This window comes from Rhizophagus irregularis, chromosome 2 (assembly GCF_026210795.1).
Source record: "Rhizophagus irregularis chromosome 2, complete sequence".
NCBI lineage: Eukaryota > Fungi > Glomeromycota > Glomeromycetes > Glomerales > Glomeraceae > Rhizophagus > Rhizophagus irregularis.
In genome coordinates, this window is record NC_089430.1 from 3,162,017 (window position 1) to 3,184,291 (window position 22,275).

The 22,275-nt window shown below is 26.4% G+C and overlaps 4 protein-coding genes across 5 annotated transcripts; 3 read left to right on the top strand and 1 right to left on the bottom strand.

Moving 5' to 3' along the window:
* Positions 1–2,278: 2,278 nt before the first annotated feature.
* On the top strand, positions 2,279–3,861 carry OCT59_012061 (uncharacterized protein; the record flags this gene model as incomplete). The annotated part of the gene is made up of 5 exons (XM_025324023.1): positions 2,279–2,384; positions 2,523–2,620; positions 2,701–3,021; positions 3,092–3,388; positions 3,670–3,861. 5 exons carry the CDS (start codon positions 2,279–2,281, stop codon positions 3,859–3,861), a joined length of 1,014 nt encoding a protein of 337 aa, XP_025188509.1.
* Positions 3,862–5,660: 1,799 nt separating this feature from the next.
* Positions 5,661–6,344, top strand: OCT59_012062 (uncharacterized protein; the record flags this gene model as incomplete). The annotated part of the gene is made up of 1 exon (XM_066134199.1): positions 5,661–6,344. One exon carries the CDS (start codon positions 5,661–5,663, stop codon positions 6,342–6,344), a length of 684 nt encoding a protein of 227 aa, XP_065989487.1.
* Positions 6,345–7,346: 1,002 nt separating this feature from the next.
* Positions 7,347–8,408, top strand: OCT59_012063 (uncharacterized protein; the record flags this gene model as incomplete). The annotated part of the gene is made up of 2 exons (XM_025309900.2): positions 7,347–7,571; positions 7,653–8,408. 2 exons carry the CDS (start codon positions 7,347–7,349, stop codon positions 8,406–8,408), a joined length of 981 nt encoding a protein of 326 aa, XP_025188510.2.
* A 9,036-nt stretch (positions 8,409–17,444) lies between these two features.
* OCT59_012064 (uncharacterized protein) lies at positions 17,445–18,316 on the bottom strand (the record flags this gene model as incomplete). Of its 2 annotated transcripts, XM_066134201.1 has the most annotated exons (6): positions 17,445–17,473; positions 17,570–17,607; positions 17,775–17,898; positions 18,001–18,016; positions 18,090–18,146; positions 18,293–18,316. In XM_066134201.1, the coding sequence occupies 6 exons, from the start codon at positions 18,314–18,316 to the stop codon at positions 17,445–17,447; spliced, it is 288 nt and encodes a 95-aa protein (XP_065989489.1). The 2 variants fall into 2 exon arrangements, with proteins under 2 accessions (XP_065989489.1, XP_065989488.1); XM_066134200.1 differs by lacking the exons at positions 17,445–17,473; positions 17,570–17,607 and adding an exon at positions 17,686–17,689.
* Positions 18,317–22,275: the final 3,959 nt, after the last annotated feature.

Below are 22,275 nucleotides of genomic sequence, written 5' to 3' on the forward strand. Positions count from 1 at the left end.
CTGTTGTTAAAAAAATATAACAGTAAAGGCCAAAAAAAAATTTTTATTGAATAAAACAGTTTGTTATAGACCAAAAAAAATTATTTTATTTTTTTCTTTCAATAAAATGGTTTGTTAAAAGTCAAAAAATTGAAAAAAAATTATCTATTATCAATCAGATTAGCCGTCAATTACGTATTTTCAAAAATTTATGTATTATACTATGCATAATGCTGCTTATTAAGGAATTCCAAGGCATTATGCTGCTAATTAATAGAAAATCGCTGGAATTCCAAGGCGTTATGCTGCTAATTAGTAGAAAATCGCTAGAATTCTAAGCGTTATGCTACTAATTAGTAGAAAATCGCTGGAATTCCAAGGCGTTATGCTGCTAATTAGTAGAAAATCGCTGAAATTCCAAGGCGTTATACTGCTAATTAGTAAAAAATTGCTGGAATTCTAAGGCGTTATGCTGCTAATTAGTAGAAGACCGCTGAAATTATATATATATATATATTTTATTAAAAAATACCATTGACTATGCAAATTAAAATATATGACATATATAAAAATGATTGTTATTATGCAAACTATATATATAACCTTTTAAAAAATCTCAAAATCTATGCAAATAAAATTTTATGACTTTTGGAAATTTTACTAATATGGTTAAGCAAACTTACATGTGACCTTTATATGTATTTTTTGGGGTTTTATTTTAATACTGCAATTCACTTTTTATATATAAAATCGATATAAAAAAGTGAATTTCAATACCACTATTCACTTTTTATATATAAAATCAATATAAAAAAGCGAATTCCAATATTGCAATTCACTTTTATTATATAAAATCAATATAAAAGTGAATTATAATCACTACTCTTTATTATATAAAATCGTAGTTTCGAATTCGACAGGGTCGTTCGAGTTATATTAATGTTACGAAGGCGATGCTGAATTGCAATTGCTAAACCTGATCTGAAAAATTCAGGTCAACTTGTCAGGTTACCTGAATTTGGTCGGTCAACCTGTTCAGAACTCTAATCAATTATATTTAATTACAATATTTTTTAAATAGTGTTTAAAATTATTATTAGCTTTATATAGAATTTATACTAAATTATCTTAATTAAAAAATTTATAAAAATAAATTAAGAAATTTTTTTTACAGTTATTATACATAAAATAAATATTTTTTTTTTTTTATTGCAATACATTTAATATTTTATTAATCAAAATTTTTATATTAATATCACAGGTCGAAAAGTGAAAAATCAGGCATCAATCAGTCACCAATCAGGCAGTTTGCTAACTTTTGATCCAGTGATCAGAAAAAAATGAAATATAGCTCATTGGAATCGTCTCAACAAGACGAATCTAATGGTAGTAAGATCATATTTTTAGGATTAATAGTTAATAAAATATTAAATAAAATATAAATGATACATTTTTATTTTTATATTTTACTTAATTTCTCATCAAGTATTAATCCTAGAAATGCGGTTTTACTACCATTAGATTCGTCTTGTTGAGAGATGATTCCAATGAGCTATATTTCATTTTTTTCTGATCACTGGATCAAAAGTTAGCAAACTGCCTGATTGGTGACGGTATTTGGCGAAAATGCCAATCAGTCACCAATCGGTCACCAATCAGCTACCTGATTGGTGACCAATTGGTGACTGATTGATGCCTAATTTTTCACTTTTCGACCTGCGTATATTGTACAATGATCAAATACAAAAAAAAAAAAGAAAAATATAATTAAGTACTAAACTACTTATCATTTAATAAATAGACTCCACATATGCACTATTACATCAGTAAGATGAATACCAGTGGTGTAGGGTCAACCACCTGTGTGGTGTATGGTGATATTTAGCGGTGTGTAACAGTGTGTAAAATAAGGAATGTGAACTATACACAGGTGATTAATAGCATTTCGACCCACTCCAAATCACGTGTTTGGCCCGTCGTGTTATTTATCACCTGTATAAACTGTCACATAGGAGACCATACACTACACATCTTCTTGATCCTACACCACTTATCTCCGTAGCATTCCTGTTACATATGCGCTAATTTATACCATAACCCTAAATTTTTGAGATAACCCCAAATTTTTATAGCCAATAATAATGATGGTCAATCATCTGACACATTTAGTGTCAATGCTAATCACCAAAAGTTACTATGCAGTATTTTTCAAATTTTCTGTTATTTATAATACTAAAGCGATCTGTTGCACAATTTTTTAACGCCAACTTTTTTATTTTACGCGTTTTACTGTATTTCAATGTCAAATTCTAAGCAAAGACCTTATGAGCAGGAAAACTATCCTGCTTCACCTGAAATAATATATTATGGTGACCAGAAATTTAGCTATACCGTTATTCAAGAAGGTGTTTACCCACTAATTGCATAATTGAAGTTTACAGAAGCGCCCAATTATTTTTCTGTACCTGACAATTATATTATTAAAACTACCTGGGGCCGGTCTAATAACTGTCAAACTATTTAATGTTTCATATATTATATAGAAGGTAATCCACATTACTTAATTTGTTTTGGAAATAATTTTCAGCATCAAATTGTTTTAGTTCAATCTATATTTGATGCTTTCATTGAATTACATAATGTAAGTTTTAATTCAATTATATTTTTATTTTTTATATAAGCTCGCAAAGAAAATAATTTAATATGTAATTATTTTATCAGATAATAATTTCAAATAAGAAAACTGCAGTTTCTGGAGTTCATCTCTATAGACTTCAATTAAAATGTATTGATAGAAATCGCAAAAGTAAACTATGGGCATTAAAACTTCATGATGAATCAAGTAAAACTACACAAATCAGATATGCTAAAGGCCTTGCAAAATGTGTACAAATAAACTTTAAAAATTCAATTCAAGATTACTACAATCCTAAAGACCGCGTTGTTTTAAAGACATTGGAATTTACTGTACAAAATAAGGATTATTATATAACATTTGGAGAAAAAAACCCTAATAAACAAAACCAAAAATTGCAATCAGTGGTTTGTATACAAAAATATTCTATGTGATGTATATTGCTATTTTGCAGTTATGGAATTAAAATTACCTCAGGAGTATGCTGTTTCTCAAACTCACCAAAAGATTGATGTACATATAGAACAATTAATACCAATTAATTTTGTTGACTTAACTCCAACTATTATATCTAATTTTTCAGAAGAATCTGACATAACTGATCTGATAATTGTTGAGCAAGTTAACAGTGCAATTAGTAAAGATGCATATCAGAGTATTAAAAAAATTCTTAAATATATAATACCAGCATATATTCAAAATGAAAAATTAGATCCAACATCGCCAATTATTCATCTTCATATATCTGGTGATGGTCGTAACGTTAAACGAAAGGTAAAACACATTATGATCACTATAGCATTATTAGATGATTCAGCAAAACTTTTTGAGCCAAATTACCATTATACAGTTATTCTTTTCCAGAAACTGAAAATTATTCAACCTTAAAAATTGCAGCAGATACTTTTATTTGAGAATTGCAAGAGCTGAGCAGTATTAGAATGGTCATTAATAATATAGTTTGGAACTTTAAGCTTTATTTTAGCTTTGATTGGAAGTTTTTTGCCACCTACTTAGGTTTTAACGCTGCAAACTCCAATTATTTTTATCCATAGTGTGAGATAACTAAGAATCAATGTGAAGATAGGCAAACTGAATGGATAATTAGTAAAAAGATGAGTATTTTGAATGAAAATCCAAAAGCATATCCAAGTCATCACTCGCCTCCACTTTTTAATATGATTCTACTTGACCATTATGTATTAAATAAACTCCATATTATGTTACGTATTACTGATTGTTTATAGGAATTAGTGCAAGAAATCAAAAATAAGGAATTATTTAATGATATACAGTCAACTCTTGTTATAACGAACCCTAAGTTCTAGACCTCAACTTTGCTATAGGGCTATAATGAAGATTTTAAGAGATTTAATTAGTTAATTTGTTATAGTAAGGGGAAATTTATTATAGTTGTTTGAAAAATTCACTATATCAAGAGTTTGCTATATCAAGGTTTAACTGTAACTTAAAATATTATAATTAAAGAGATGAAACCCTTATAAATCTGATTTGAATTTTGGAAAATTCGTAATACTACATCAGGAAATTTGTTTAGGCGTAATTTAGTGTAATATTTCGAAGGTGGTGTAAAATTTCGAAATATTACACTAAAAACGTAATATTACAAAAGTTTACGCTCTTAAATTTGAATAATTATAGTAATTTAAGAATATCTCACTATCTACTGATCCAATCAAGACGATCTATAGCTCATTGGAATCAGCTCATCAAGACGAATCGAATGGTAGTAAAATCGTATCTTTACGTTCGATAGATGATTTTCTATTAATTTAAAACTTTACTGCATACTATAGAGCGTTCTATCAACTGTAGAAATGCGATTTTACTACCATTCGATCCGTCTTGATGAGCTGATTCCAATGAGTTATAGATTGTCTTGATTGGATCAGTAGATAGCAAGATATTCTTAAATTACTATAATTATTCAAATTTAAGAGCGTAAACTTTTGTAATATTACGTTTTTAGTGTAATATTTCGAAATTTTACACCACCTTCAAAATATTACACTAAATTACGCCTAAACAAATTTCCTGATGTAATAATTAGTATTATACTTCCCTTAAGCTTTGTGTTTTTCAAAAATTTAATTTGGCTAAGCTTTTTGATCCAGAATGTGCTGCATTAATTAAAAGCTTATGAAATGGATTTGCTGAATTGTATGACTTTTTGGGAGAAAAAGAAACAAATCCACACTATTTTCGCTTAAAAGCAAAAGAATGGTATGAGTTATTTTTAAAAAAAACTGTGGTGAATCCTGAAACTAATCATATTATTTTAGTACAAGGACTTTACCGATCTTCAGATTTAACTCCTTATATTTATGTCTTAGTGTCGCATATTTGGAAATTTATACTTAAATTCTTTTTCGTGCAGTGCTGTTGAAAAAAAAAATCATAATCATGTTTCTTACTTTTTTCGTAAAACTCTTAAGAATGGTAGAAAGTTTCAAAATAAAACTTCAGCTATTTGAGAGATTATGGAACATGAAAATTAGCTTTTTTTTTATACTCAAAATAATATTTTTCTTTTATATCCTAAACCTCAATATATTCATATTTTATAGATTTTAATATTTTATATAGAATATTTTTGTAAATATATTAATATTTTTTGGCAATTATTGTGATAAAAAAAAAAATATTGTGTATTTATTTATAAATCAGTGTGACAAAATTTGCATCACTCTATAATAAGTTTAAATTTATTTTTGTCATTGTACTTAGAGATTTTGTTCAGATCACCCCTGATGATTTCATTAAACGTCATCTTAATAATGTAATCACATGATTTGCATAAACTTTTATTAGACTTTCATAATTTTTTCCCACGATTGGTTTTCCTTTTCCCTTTTGTTTCAAATATTTTTTTTAATAACTCTTTTCGTCTTTAATAACATTAAAATAAGTAAGTAAAGCTGATTTGTTTCTTTAATTTTTTTTTTCATTATTTTATAAATATTAATGTTTCTAACATTTCTGATAAATTTTTTAGTCTAAATGTTTAATTATTTTTATATGAAAAATGTGTGATTTTAATAATGAATATGAAACCAACATTGAATACAATTATCTTAATAACCAGAATGAGACTTCTGAAGAGTCATCTGTCCAACAAACTCTCCCTCCTCGTGTTGGAATTTCTAAGGGACGATCACTTGAAAAATTGATTATACCTGATAGTGCTTTTGACCAGGCTTCTAAATTAAGTGTTGGAATGCAATTTGAAAACTGGAACCATGCTAATTTAGTATTATTGGCTTATGGACAACAGATTGGCTTTGTATGGAGGATTCAAGATAAATACTTAGATAAAAATGGAGGTGTATATAAGTATGTATTTGAATGTAGACACGCGGAAATATTCAAATCAAAAAAAACAGCAACAGATCCTTCAAAACAACGCAATAGGGAATCAATCAAAACTGGCTGTACTTGTTTTATAAATATGTGCTGGCCACTTAAGTCACAATGTCCTTCGATTACCAAGATGAATCTCACACATGATGGACATTCACTTAATCCAGAAATGATTCAATTTGCTAATGTTTATCGACAAATTCCTCAAGATATAATGAATAAAATTGAATTTTATGTGAATACAATTCATGGGATTAATCAACACACGTTAAGGCAACTTCTTCAAGGTGAATTTAAGGATCACCTTTTTCTTGATAGAGATTTGGCCAATGCTATTCAACAATTCTGAAGAAATCATATAAATTCTGAACAGGATCCTGAGAATGATGCTTCTAATCTTTTTAAAGAGTTACAAAAAATGAAGGAAGATGATCCTACATGGTTCATAACTTATCAATGTGTTAAGAATCGTCTTTTTCATCTATTCTGGATGAGCCCTCATCAACAAACTCTTTATCTAAGGCATCATGACGTTATTTTGACAGATAATACAGCACGAACCAATAAGTATCATTTATTATTGTGTTTGTTTGTAGGTGTTGATGAACATCGCCATTCAAGAGTAATAGCTCAGGCATTAATGTCTGATGAAACTACTTCATCATATATGTGGGTTCTTAATAATTTTTTAGCAGCAACAAATTATTTAGCACCAAGAACAATTTTTTCCGATTGTGATACTGGATTAGAACCAGCTATAGAATCTGTTTTTCCAACAACATGATATTTACATTGTATCTTTCATATAGCTTTGAATATTAAAAAGAATCTAATGCGCTTACTTGGTTCCCAATTCACTGCATTTAAAAATGATTTTTTTATTTGCCGCAATACATTATTTGAAGAAATTTTCGAAACATGATTTATTTCTTTATGTACGAACTTTCCAGAAGCTGCACCATATTTGAAAAATGTTTTATATCCAATTAAGAAACGCTGGGCTAAATGTTTTACTTTTAAGGTAAATATTTATCATAAAATCTGAGTTGCGTTAGAATTAGGGTTAGGGTTATGGTTAGGGTTAGATTAGGGTTAGGGTTAGATTAGGGTTAGGGTTAGATTAGGGTTAGGATTAAGATGGGTTAGATTAGGTTCAGATTAGGGTTAGGGTTAGGTTAGGGTTGGTTAGTTTAGGTCAAAAAATAGTATTAATTGAATTTTTTATCAATATTTGTAGGAGTTTAATGCTGGAATGTTTTCTACTCAACGCGTAGAATCTATCAATGCTATTATTCATAAATTTATGAATTCACATTCAACTTTATTAAAATGCTTCAATGGATTACAGGAAATGTTAGCTTCAGAACTTCAAAAAGCTGAATATCGAGATTATTTAGCCAATTTGCCTTTTATTATTGCTTCTTCTTCAGCAATTCGTGTCTTTCCAAAATTGGTTGAGAATTTAAGAAGTGTTTTAACTGATGAAGTTTTTTCTATCCAAAAGACTCAAATTGATGTTTGTTTTGAATACTATTCAAAATTAATTCCTTCTGATCAATACCATATGTATAATAATGTAAGTTTATATATTTTTTTGTTTAGTAAAATATTTTTATTATCCATTTGGTATTAATATTGAATTTTTTTTTAATTAAAGATTAATGATTTTGATACTTCTGTTTGTCTTGAAGATTGCACAGATAAATGTCAAATTGCACTTAAGTCTCTAATTAGTGACGTAAATCTTACTAATGTTATAGAAATTTGGGAAGTTAAACACATGGCAGTTAATACAACGTCAGTAAATTACGTGGCATTATTTCAAGATCATTCTCATATTTGTACATGTTTACTTTTGACTAGTGAAGGTTTGGTTTGCCACCACTTTTTTCAAGTGATGTTACGAACACAAAAAGCACAGTTTACATTTAATTTGTTAAAGAGTCGGTGGTATAAAAAAGGTGTTGATCTACAGAAAATCAATGCTTTAGATAAATCCGCTAACTTTGTGATTGATACTGGGAGTGAAAGTTCATTAACTTTTATATGTGAAATTCATATTAATGAAGAAGATCTCTTAAGCAATAATTCTGAAGTTGAACATTTTATCAATAAACGTCAGATTTATGGAGAATGTGCAGCATTAGGACGAAAGTTAGCATCCTTAGCATCTGAATTCAACTTAGCACATATTGCAGCTACATTACGAGGTTTAATTCAAGAAGTGAAACTATCTAATAATCCTGTTAATAAGCAAGATCAAGAAATGATTCGTAATCCATTGCAAGTTAATGCAAAAGGAAGGCCTGCTAAAAGATTGAAATCTTCTGGGGAAAATTCTATGGGCAATAGATCTATTAATCGTTCTGGTGATGGATATACACTACCCTCCCAAAAGTATCCGGTCAAATAATAAAGATTATATTTTTATTAATAATAATTAGTATTTAGTTGGCCATCCATTGTTTTTAATGCATGCTTCAATTCGACGTAGCATGCTCTCAATTAAATTAATATAAGTTTCGGATGGAATTCTTTCCCACTCTTCTTTTAGCTGTTAATCCAGTCGTGTCCTAAAATTTCCAAAAAGTACTATTACAGACACGATTGTTCGATACAAGAATTTTAATTCTGATAGCTTCATGTTCTTTCTAAAGGCCAATAATTTGCTCAAAACTCACTCAACTCACGAGTTTTTCCCATTTTAAAATAGCCAAGTGGCGTAGTGAACAAAAAAAGTAAAGATCGTCATTGGCAAAATTAAGGCGTTATTATTTGTTTTAATCGCCAAATCTGGTACATGCATCATAACACAATAAAAATACATCCATTTTAATCTTGAGAATTAGGGGAATTGGTTTTTTTTAAAAAAAATGATAATTTATATATTCAATTTTGAGAAAATCGAAAAGAGCTTGACCGGATACTTTTTGGAGGGTAGTGTACATGTCGCAATTGTCTTAAAGATGGCCATAATTCACGAAGCTGCAGTGCACCATGTAAAATTTGTAAGGAATCTGGACATAATTATTTACGTTGTCCAAACAAGGAGAATGTATAATTAACTTGTATTATTACTGCAAAAATTCTTTATTAATTAGTTACATTGTTAATCATATCTTTATTAATCATGTACAAATTTCTTGTAAATTAATATTAATTAATTGATTGTAATAATTATTTGCGATATTTTAATAAAAATATATATGAATACATGATTTATATACTGCGCCAAACGAGGATGGTATTTTAAGAAATCATCGGGGATGGTGGATAAAATTACTCTTGTACTTAAAATATATTTAGAAATCAATTTTTATTTATTATATATATATACGTGTGATAAAAAATTTTAATAAATTTTTCTACTAATAAAACAAAACAATTAAATATCTATTTAAATTTGTTTTACCCAAAAATGCATATATATAAAACCCGCTTCACAATAATTTTCTTTTGCATTCTTTTTAGCTTTAATCTTTCATTCAATAGTGATTTCTCCAGGATTATATTTTGATTTGCACCTTTTAGTAGTTATACCTTCAGCACAATTGGCCACAATATCTAATGGATTATTTTTTAAATGTTGAAGTGGATTATTAAACAAGACAATATAGGTTTGATCATAAGATCTTTGATCTCATAATGGATTATTTAAGATTTCACTTAATGTTTGATATCCAATAGTGCCTTGGAAAATACATTTGTAAATATTTTTATTGCTATGATGGTGAATATATCTTTTGAAAATATCAAAAAACTGATGCTCAATACAAGCAAGAGATACTAATTGACAACCTCCCCTTTTAAACCTATTTGGAAGTTTGCAATGAATTAAATAAACCAGGATATTTTTAAAATTTTTATTATTTATTTCTGACAAATTATCTGAATTATTTTGCAGAATGTTATATTTTTTCACAATAGTCAAATATCGTGAAAATCTGCTTTGCTTCTTGAATATTTTTTGACAAGCAGAACAGGAAAATTCTGATGTAGTTATGAATATACATGAAGTCGAAATTAAAGTCCAAAAGTAGAAATATTTCGACTTGGGAAGGTCAAAAGTCGAAATTAAAGTCAAAATAGTTGAAATTACATTATAGTCATGTGATTTTTATAATTATAATTTAATATAAAATTTTAACTGTAAATAACTCCGTCAATATTGATGCTACAAATATAAAATATATATCATTAGAATCCTCTCAATGAGCTGAATCCAACCGTATAAAGATCATAAAAATTGAATCACTGGATGCGGAGTTCATTCATTAACTTTGAATTTTAATATCATTGTTTACTATAAAATCATATGACTATGATGTAATTTTGACTATTTCAATTTTTGGAGGGGTTCAAGTCAAAATCATTTTGACCATTTTGACCATTTCAGAGGTCAAAATTAACCAATTTTGGTTTCATGTATATAGATGATCGCCATCATAGTACAATTGGAAAGTATTATCTGTTATCGCACATATATATGTTCTTACAGTCATATCTATAAATCAAATTCTACTAAAGATACTGTTACAAAAAAAATTAGTTGTCCATTTATTGTTAATGCATCAAGCCCAACGTTAAAAAATCCTAAGGAATATATGTTTATTAATAAGATAGTTGAACAACATAACTATTCTTTAAATATATCAATAGTTAAATTTGAAAATTCTAGAAAATTTACTGATTCAATGATTGAAGATATTAAATTTATGACAGTTTCTTGTAAGTTTAATACTACAGTGCAAAGAAAATTCCTTGCAAAACAGCAAATTAGTACTCATTCAAAACACTATTTTTACTAAAGATATTTATTAATTGTTTATTAAGATTAGAGACAATAGCTTTTTAAGTAATTTTAAAAAGCATTATAAGTCTTATATTTGACAAATTATTATTGTAAATTTAGGTTTAGGGATAAGGTAGATAGTAATATATCTTTAACCTTTAGGAATAATATTTAATTTAATATAACAATTAACAATTAATAAGATCAAGCAATTGATATGAAATTTATCGCTAAAATGGTTTAATATTTTATTAGAAATGTTAAAAGATCCAAATATCTTATTAGTAGAAAGCAAATAAACTGTTTCTTTTCATTTATTTATTGTAATATAATCCATCAAATTATTGTAAATATTATCATTAACATTAATTTTTTAATAATAACAGTTCTATTTCTTATTACCTTTCACAAGTCAAAAAGTGAAAAATCAGATATCAATTAGTCACGAATCAGGCAGTTTGCTAACTTTTGATTCAGTGATTGGAAAAGGATAAAATATAGCTTATTGGAATCGTCTCAATAAGACGAATCTAATAGTAGTAAAATTGCATTTTTAAGATTAATAGTTAATAAAAAATTAAATAAAATATAAATGATATATTTTTATTTTTATATTTTACTTAATTTCTCATCATCAAGTATTAATCCTAGAAATGCAATTTTACTACTATTAGATTCGTCTATTCCAATAAGCTATATTTTATCCTTTTCTGATTACTGAATCAAAAGTTAATAAACTGCCTGATTGGTGACGATATTTGGTGAAAATGCCAATCAGTCATCAATTAGTCACCAATTAGTTACCAATCAGCTACCTGATTAGTGACCGATTGGTGACTGATTGGTAACCAATTGGTGACTAATTGATACCCGATTTTTCACTTTTTGACTTGTGTTTAAGAACAGAAGATTTATTAGTATTGATTACTATTTAAAAGTATTTGTTAACTTTTTTTTTTGTTTAATAATATATCATTACTATTGTTATCTTTTTTATACATTTTGTTAATAATAACAGAATCCTAGATATTATATATATAACTTAGAGGTAAACTTTTCGCAAATTGGCCTTAAATTTCAAAAAAAATCAGTATTTTGTGATTATCTCAGTATTCAGTAGTCTAATTTATGTGAATATTTTTTTGTTTTGTAGTTCTCATCAAGTTTTACAAAATAAAAAAATCTGTATAAATCAGATTACTGAATGCTGAGATAATTGCAAAAAACTGAAAATAAAAAAAAAAACAAATTAGATTTTTTTTGGCAAAAAATCAGTTATGAGTTTTATAAAAGATGTTTAAGATTCTATAATAACAATACATTATTCTTTTTCAGTAATCAAATTGATCATTTTTTTCTTATTTGATTTATAATCATCATATTAATTATTAATAAATTCTTTGATTTGTTTAACTTTTTTCTAAATAACAAGTTCTATATATTTAACTAACAAGATAGTTTGAATAAATTGTAAACCTTAATAAATAAACCTTAATAAACATTAGTTAAATTGGAAATATCTAACTTATTGTTAATAATAGATAATACTTTTATATTATCTTTACAATATTTTGCAAAATTTGAATTTTATGATAATATATAAATGGTTCTAAAATTTAAATAAATTTAAATCATTGGGATGATAATATATATGTATATATTATGACTAAAGTTGCTGGAGAAACTAGAGGGTTTTGGCAAGTTGGTGAAATGCCGAAATGGCAAAACTTTACTGAAACTATATGAAAGTCTTATTAAAAAGTTGGCAAAACTCTGGAGAAAAGCGAAACCTGACGAAACTTATTATAAATGCTGAAACTGCCGAAATCTTGCCGAAACTATAGTAAAATTTTGGAGAAACTAATCATAGAATTTTGGAGAGGTTTAGGCAGGCAACCTTAATTATAACTATATAATAGATCTGAGATTTATTGTAAATGAATATATATTTTAATAATAAGATTTGTTAATATTCTTAAATCTGCATATATTCTTGAATTTACAATCATTAAAATCATCAAAATATAATCTAGCAGTCTTATTTTTAATATATTTTTTTATAAAATTAAAAATATTTAATTGTAAATATTTTTAAATACTATATAATATATGTTGATCATAAATGACATTTAAAGAAAAATGACAATTATTGGCTATCATAATTGACTTATTTTTGTATATCTCTCATACTTTTTAATCCATTTCATTATATAAAAAATATAGTTTTTTATTAATCTTAAAATTTCTTGGTTGTTCATCGTAATTGAAAATAGCTGTTTTATCAATAACTGATATGACTAACTTGTGATCTAACTTGTTATTGAATAATATCATATATATTAACTTAAAATATTCCAAATGGTTGATAATATTTCTAGAAAATAATTCTAAAAAGAAATACTTTTTATATTTGTATGCAACACCAGTAATAATATAGTGATAAGCAATATTATAATCTTTTAGTATTTGTTTAATGTTAACTTAATCTATTTTTTGCAATATATATTGTATAATATCATATTTTTTATTAATTCATCTGGCTGCATATTAAGATAAACACTAAAAATGCAAATTCTAAGGGATTGCATAGGATCCCAAATAATATTAATACAACTCATAAATAAACTTTAAATACCAAAGTAAAAATACATTTTATGATATAATTCCATCAATATTAAAATTAGAAATGCGATTTTACTATCATTAGAATCCTTTTATTGAGATTTGAGATGATCTAATGATATAAATTTTATTAAAATCAAATCACTAGTTATGTTAAAAAACAGGAGTATGTAAGATGATGAAATTTTGAAAATACCTTTATAATACACAACTTTTGAAAAATTTTAATATCAAATTCAAATATGAGTTGTATTAGTATTGTTAATAATTTTATTGATAATCACAAATTTTCAGAATTATTTAATTTTAAATATGAAACATTAATAATAACCAATCTTTTTCACAATAGCAGATAGTATTTTTTAGTGAAAACACAATAACAGACAACTCCTCCATCACAATTTACATAATCTTTAATGATTCAAAACTCTTATTATTTAGCCCAATCATTTATAAAAACTTTGCAATCTTCACATAATTCCATAATTGAAATTTCTTTTTTGAATATAATAGTACATACCCATCCTTATTAGATAAGATTGCTTCATCATAAATATCATTATAATTATCTACAAAAAAACTGTAATAAAATAAAAAGAAGGGTTATAAATAATTGCATTTATTCTAATCCTTAACTCTAAGATTCAAAGTATATTTGCAGGTAGATAGGATGTTTATTTAAAATAGATTTAATTTTTGTAATTTTTCCTTTAAATAAGGAACCTTTGAGTATAATAAAAAAAGAATAATAATTAACTCTAAACCTACTCTTACGCTAATCCTAAGCTACTCCAAACTAACACTAATATAAAATAACACATTTAACCTAAACCAATTCTTCTTACTTTAACCTTAAGCTACTCCTAAGTCCTAATACTCTAAAGATAACACGTTTAATCCAAACTAATTCTCTTTACCTTAACCTTAAACTACTTCAAACCAATATTCTAAAGACAACACACCTAACCTAAACTCACTCCTCTTACAACCTTAAGCTGATCTAAAGCCAAATACCACTTTAAAGCTAATACTACTTTGAAGCCAACATTATTTTACCTAATTACATACCTTGAACAAATTCAAATTTTGAAAGATGAATATTTTTGAATTCTTCTTTTTTCCATAAAGTAGGTTTATATGAAAGGAAAAAATAAAATAAAATTATTTATGGATTTTACATTCAATATTAAAAAAATAAAAAAATAAAAAATTCAAATGAAACGTGAAAAATACTGATTGATGATAATCAAAATTTTAATGAAGTATATATTATATGTTTACCATGTTAAATTACATAGTAAATTGCATCAGAGATAAATAATAATTTTCTTAAAAATACCTGATTTTAATTTTATATATGGTGCACACAATCTAAAGCTACCACTTTTTATTATGTAATTTCAAATGAATAGAAAAAAAAATTTAATTAATATTTTTTTAAAAAACTTTCTGTAATATTGTAGTTTAAACAGTATACTTTTATGTAACAGAGAGTTTTTTCAAATTGAATTACTGTAGCATAAGATATATAAGTTTTAATTTTGGTTATTTTACTATGTTTTGAATAAATTTGGAGGAATTTGGCCAGTTTAATACTAATATAATGCAGGCCAAAATTAAGAATTAATATAAAAATATTTTTGTTTAAAATAACTGAATGAGAATTATTTATCTATAAACTTTATTTTTTTTTTGAAACAAATTAAATATATACAGTCAACTCCTTCTATAGTCACTCCCGTTATAGTCACATTCTACTATATAGTCACACCAGTTGAATGTTCAAAACACTTTATTATTAAAAACTATCCTATATAGTCACAATCTATCTATAGTCACTATCACACCTATCCTCAAAAATCTTATATTAAAAAGAACCGTTTATAATTACAGTTATACAGTATAAAGAATATATTAAATAACTTGGCATCTAATAATCGTACAAAGATGTATCATAGCTTGTTAGAATCGTCTCACTGAGATGAATCGAATGGATGTAGTTTTATCCTTTTGCGATCACTGGCTGATGAGTTATTCAACAAAATGTTAAGCATCGGCATTATTATATTTCTTGATTTACGTTTACTGCGCCATTTAACATTTTGCTAAATTTCTCGGTACCTAGTGATTGTAAAAAGACGATTAATAGCTCGTTGGAATCGCCTCATCGAGACGAATCGAATGGTGGTAAGCTCATCTCTCTGTGATCAATATTGACGGAGTTATTAATTAAAAACCATTTAATATTTTTTAATTTCGGAAATTGATCTAGTGATTGGATTTCGATGTATCTTATACCATTAGATTCGTCTCATCAAGACGAATCGAATGGTAGTAAGATCGTCTTTCTAGGATCAATATTAGCAGAGTTATTACACAAAAACCATTAATATTTTTTTAATTTCGGAAATTAATATAGTGATTGGATTTCGATGTATTTTATACCATTAGAACCGTCTCATCAAGACGAATCGAATGGCGGTAAGAACGTCTCTCTAAGATCAATATTGGCGGAGTTATTACACAAAAACCATTAATATTTTTTTTAATTTCGGAAATTAATCTAGTGATTGGATTTCGATGTATTTTATACCATTAGAACCGTCTCATCAAGACGAATCGAATGGCAGTAAGATCATCTCTCTATGATTAATATTGGCGGAGTTAAGATACAATAAAGTTTTGAGTATAATTTTGGCTAAAATTATGTTAATTTTTGGCCAGAATTATGATATACTAATATAAGAAATTTTTTATATAGTCACATCTCTTTATAATCACCAAATATGGACTGTCCCAAATGTGTGACTATAAAGAGAGTTGACTGTATTTATTATTTTTAATGAATATAGAAAAAATTTAATGGGTATCCCAATTTTATATATAATAAAATAACAGATTCTTTCTAATAATATGAATTTATAAATTATTTTAGCTAGAATTAATATTAATTCTGGCTAAACAATTGGTATTCTATTCTACAAACCCACCTATATATATATGATAAGTAAATATTGACCAATGAAATTTGCTCACGTGATTTTATAAAAATTTGGCCAAAAAATAAAAAAGTGGTGGCTTTAGACTGTGCGCACCATATTTAATATTAATGATTACTTAACCAGAAAAGGGCTCTACCATATAAAAGATAATGACCTGATCTATCATTTAACAGAGAGTTTATTTAAAATAATTGATTTTTTGGTTACTTCTATTCTTTTAAAGTTATGATAAAATGTGGTTGGCTTTAGACTGTGCGCATCATATTTAAAGGGTCAAATAATTCTGATAGATCATATGATATAATTCTGTCCGAAATTACATAACGACATGTGACATGTCTTTTTAAATCCTTGGCCTACCAAGGATTAGTACAAGTTCATATCATCTGATTATAATAATCTTATGATTAATAATATGGTGATTATCTCTAGACAATATTTGTCCTAATTTTCAAACTTCGAAAACACTTATAAATATATTTATCCTCCATCCCGCTGGTATAACTGTATAACTGTTTAATAACCGCTATTTACACAATTTACAATTTTTATACGAATATGCATATACTCACTGTCCGGACTGCACTGCCCGGTAAGTATAGTTATGATTTCGTAATTGTGTAAATGGCGTAATAACGAAATCAAAAGACAAAATTTTCACCTTTTAACTAATAGTTTTTTTCTGTTCGCTATATTGGATCCCTCATATTAAAACTAAAAATTAACGAACTCATTAATTAAATTCTTCTTCGCATATGACATTATAACCAAAACCAAAAATTATCAATTCTTACCATAATAAGCATAAAAAAGGCCATTGAACGTTCGTTAAATCTTCTCGCCATGAATGGAAACAACATTGTTAGCACTAGATGGAATAATTGCCGGACTTTATGCTTGGAAACCTTAAAGGGCAATTCTATTCTTGGTTAGACAAAAGTGGAATTAGAGCTGATAATTGTCCAAAAGAATTGGTTGATTAGTTAAAAAAAGTGATTGCTTTATTCTTGGGCATGAGCGGCTTTATTTTTTATCAAATATAATGAAAATAGCGATTTTTATCTAATAATTGAGAGTTCACTAATTAAAATTCTTCACTCACGTTATTATAAATAGATCACGTCTGCTCCCAACATGATAAACATAATAAGAAGTCACCTTTCTTTTTTGAACGTACGGATAAACTCCTAAATCGCCTACCAATCCATTTTTTGTCCAATATGATTAATAATAAATTTTTTGATATGAATCACGTTATAATTTGATAATAGGTTTTACCTTAATAAATTACGGGAATAAAGATCAGCGAATTTGTTTTCATATGAAATTGCAACTAAATTAAGACAAAAATATCAACCCTCACCATAAAAAGCATAATTGTTCGGATTCTTGAGTAACTCCTCGTATCATACGAGTTATTTTATCCAATAAGACATAAACAATGATATCATCATTCCTTTTAAGTATTTCACTTACGACCCAGATCACTTGATAAAGAATATTAAAAATATTATATAAACTCCCACCAAATAAACATAAATAAAGGCATCTTTTTCACTTGAGAGTTCGTTAATCTGATAGTCGTGAACCAAATTTCACCTTTAACTAAACGACATGGAGTATTTTAACAGTGAGTCCTCCTCACTCACTAAATCAAGTTAGAAAGATCAACTCCCACCCTGATAAATATATCACTTTTTTTGAACGGTCGATAAATCTGATCGTCATAAATTGCCTACAATTTAATTTTTGTATGTGAACGATAAATTATTTTTAAAAATATAAGTATATTTTTAAAATGTTCTACACAGATCCCTTGATATTAAACGAATATTAAAAGATATTATAAATAACATCCAAGACAAAAATATAAACTCTCACCAAATAAACATAAATAAGAGGCATCTTTTCTCTTGAGAGTTCGTTAAATCTGATCGTCATAAACCAATTTCACCTTTAACTAAACGACATTGAGCATTTTAACAGTGAGTCCTCTTCACTCACTAAATTAAGTTAGAAAGACCATGATAAATATCACTTTTTTTTGAACGTTCGATAAATTTGATCGTCATGAAAAAAATTCTCACCTCTAAATTGCCCACAATTTAATATTTGTATGTGAACGATAATCCCTTATAAATTATTGTTAAGAATATAAATATACTTAAATGTTCTACGTTCTACACAGATCTCTTGATATTAAACGAATATTAAAAGATATTATAAATAACACCCAAGACAAAAATATAAACTCTCACCAAATAAACATAAATAAGAGGCATCTTTTCTCTTGAGAGTTCGTTAAATCTGATCGTCATGAACCAATTTCACCTTTAACTAAACGACATTGAGCATTTTAACAGTGAGTCCTCTTCACTCACTAAATTAAGTTAGAAAGATCAACTCCCACCATGATAAATATCACTTTTTTTTGAACGTTCGATAAATTTGATCGTCATGAAAAAAAATTCTCACCTCTAAATTGCTGAATTATGATTTTTTGATGTGAATGATCATCCCATTTTTAAAAATATAAATAAATATTAGCGAATCCTACTAAAATTGATCGTCAACAAGCCTTTAACTAAAAGAGACAGTTTCAAATATGAAGAAGTGATATAATTTCCCTTAATAAAAACGTATTAAAAATATAAAGGATTAGTTAATTCATTAATTAAATTATTCGCATATGACATTAAATTAAATCAAGACAAAAATGTCAACTCTTACCATAAGAAGCATAATAAAGGTCCTTTGAACTCTGTTACTCATGAACCAAATTTCATCCTTGTTTTTGTCCAACCCCACCCATAATATTTATGATGCAATAAGACGTAATTAATGATCCTTTATAAAAATAGGATAAATTTGATCACCTTTAACTAAAAATGACTGAGATTATGTTTTGTTTGATATAATGAAATATTATAATGATCCTATACGATTACCTTGATAAAGATAAAAAGGATCAACTAATAAAAATCCGCCATTTCTTTTGAAATTTGATCATCAAAGAACAAAATTCACCTTTAATTAATGACTTACATTTTATTTTTGGTCAAATATGATGAGAATATATAAAAAATTATAATTTTTTCGGTATGAGAACCCTTGAAAAAGTATACTAAAAAAAAGATGATTGAATTCATTAGCCAATATTCCTCATTTAAGACGTTGTAACTAAAAAAAATATTAACTCATCATAATAATAAAATAAAGGATCATCTTACTGAAAACAAAAAATTTTTAAAAAAAGTAATGCCTGACATGAATCCCTTTTATAGATTATTGTAAAAAATATAAAATTTTTCATTTACGACATCATAACAAAAACACATTGTAAATTTGAACATCATAAATTTTCTCTTTTTTACCTTTAACTAAATTGCTTACAGTTTATTTTTTTTTGTCCAATATGATAAGATAAGACAGAAAATTATAAATTCTTGATACAAATCCCTTGATAAAATATTTTAAAATCTAAAGATCAATAAATTCATTAGTTAAAAATTCCTCGCTTTTGACATTTATGATAAAAATATCGATTCCTTACCATGTTAATCATAATAAAAGGTTTGAAAGTTGATCGTCATAAACAAACTTTCACCTTTAACTAAATAGTTCCTATACAATATGACGAAAAATAATACGAATACCTTGATAAAATATATTAAAATCAAAAGATCAATTAAATTCATTAGTTAAAGATTCTTCGCTTTTTGACAATTATATATTATAACGACAAAATGATCACAAAGATCAACTCCTACTCCAAATTGAACGTTTCATTGAACTTTGATCACCATAGAGTAATCTTTCATGCAGCAAATCTATATGCAATGATCTGCGACACTTTATTTTTTTAAAAAACAAACGCTTTCTCTTCTTTTTTAAAAAATTGATCGCTCACAAATTCTTTTTACAACCAACTTACTTCTTTTAATAAGATAAAATTAAACGTATTCTTAATAAAACACTTGAAGTATAATAGCATCAATATAACCGTCTTGTCACTAACTAAAAGCTTTGCTTATATTGAACTAATTAAACCTAATTAAACCTTCATTTTTAGGTTAAATTCTTGTTACCTACAACTTGGATATTAACAGACATAAATCGTTTTTTGTTTTAGCATGATGAACATTTTCGGTATTGATATATAGATATTGATATAAATCGATTCTTAATAAAGAATATGAGCCCAAAACGTAGCACTGAATAAAATCTTCTTTGATAATCGAAAAATCAACTTTCTTTAATATAATCGAATAAGAAAATCATAAAAAAGAAATCAATTAAAGTCCGATTAATGTAAATGCCATAAATACGAAAATGAATACTGAAAAAAATTAAAAGATTTTTACCTAATACGAAATCGAGTACTTTTTATATCGATCATGACAAAATTTTTTAAAATCTAACTTAAACAACTCAACAGCTCATGCGAGGGCGTGTAAATCAATTGTCCATTACTAATCAATATAAAAAAAAAAATTTTTTTTTTTCTCTTCCTTCTTCTTTACAATTCTCGAAGATTTATAAGAATTGATGATAACCTAAATAAATATCGTTCAAATAAAAAAAAAAGTAAAAAAAAATTAATCAGTTAAAAAGTTTTCAAAGCAATTTATCTATCATTATGAATCCTAATCTTTTAAATCATACCCCTTAAAATAGCCTTTAACCTGTTTAATTTTGATATTTTTTAAATCAAAAAAATTAAGTGTTGAACTTTTTTCTTAAAAGAAGGAAATTTTATATGATCGTATGACATTATTATTTGTATTACTTTCCTTTTTTGTTGGCTGTAATGTGTACGACGTTACACTGGGTAGGTTATCATAGAGACTTTTCCGTTAGTACAATCAAACTCTCTATAAATGCACCACGTATAAGTGCATTCCTTCCTAAATGCACATTTCGACTCAATCTCAAGTACATTCCCTTCCTAAATGTACGCTTTGATTCAGTCCCAAGTATTTATGACCTCTAATTATTTACTCTCTAGAAATGCACACCTTTTGTAATTGCATGCTTTTTTTTTCAGTTCAAATGGGGGTGCATTTATAAAGAGTCGACTGTGTGAAATTCGAATTCCCGTTTTCAAAAAAAAAAAAAATATAAATATTATATATATACGTATATACTTTCATTTATAAAAAATAAGAAATCCCTGTTATTTTTATTGCGTTTATTTTATTTTATTTATTCTTATTTCTTTTTTTCTAAAAATAAAAAATAAAATAAAAATAAAATAAAAAAAAATATAAAAAAATTAAAAAAATATATTTAAAAAATATATTAAATATATGGATTCAAATATTTTTTTTTTTTTTTTTCGCATATGAGATATATCGTTCCCCCCTTTTGGCAAATTTTTATATATTAATCCGTCGATCTTTGCCAAATTTTCCAATTCCCCAATTTTTTTTTTGATTTATTTTATACATCTTTGGCGTAAACCTTTATGTACCTAATGTAACACTTTCAAAATCATAAAGTATGCGTATATTCGCCCGCTTTCCAATTTTATTTAGTATATCAAAAAGGGTTCAGAATAATGGTTTTGACATTTATATAAGGATGCGATATTTCGCGGTTTGTTATAAAAAAACAAACACTAAATATATATACAATATATATATCTAGTAAAATAATTTTTTTTTAAATAATAAACAATTTAAGCCATCTTTAAATAAAATGAATACCGATACGCATAAAAAAAGTTTAGAATTTTCCGAAAGGAAAATAGGAGAAATGGAGGAAAAATGGAAAAATAGATTAATGTCCGATAGTTTAAATAGAAAAAAATAAAAAGCCTCTTTTAAAATGACTAATTGTATTACAAGTTTGGAGATCGGTAA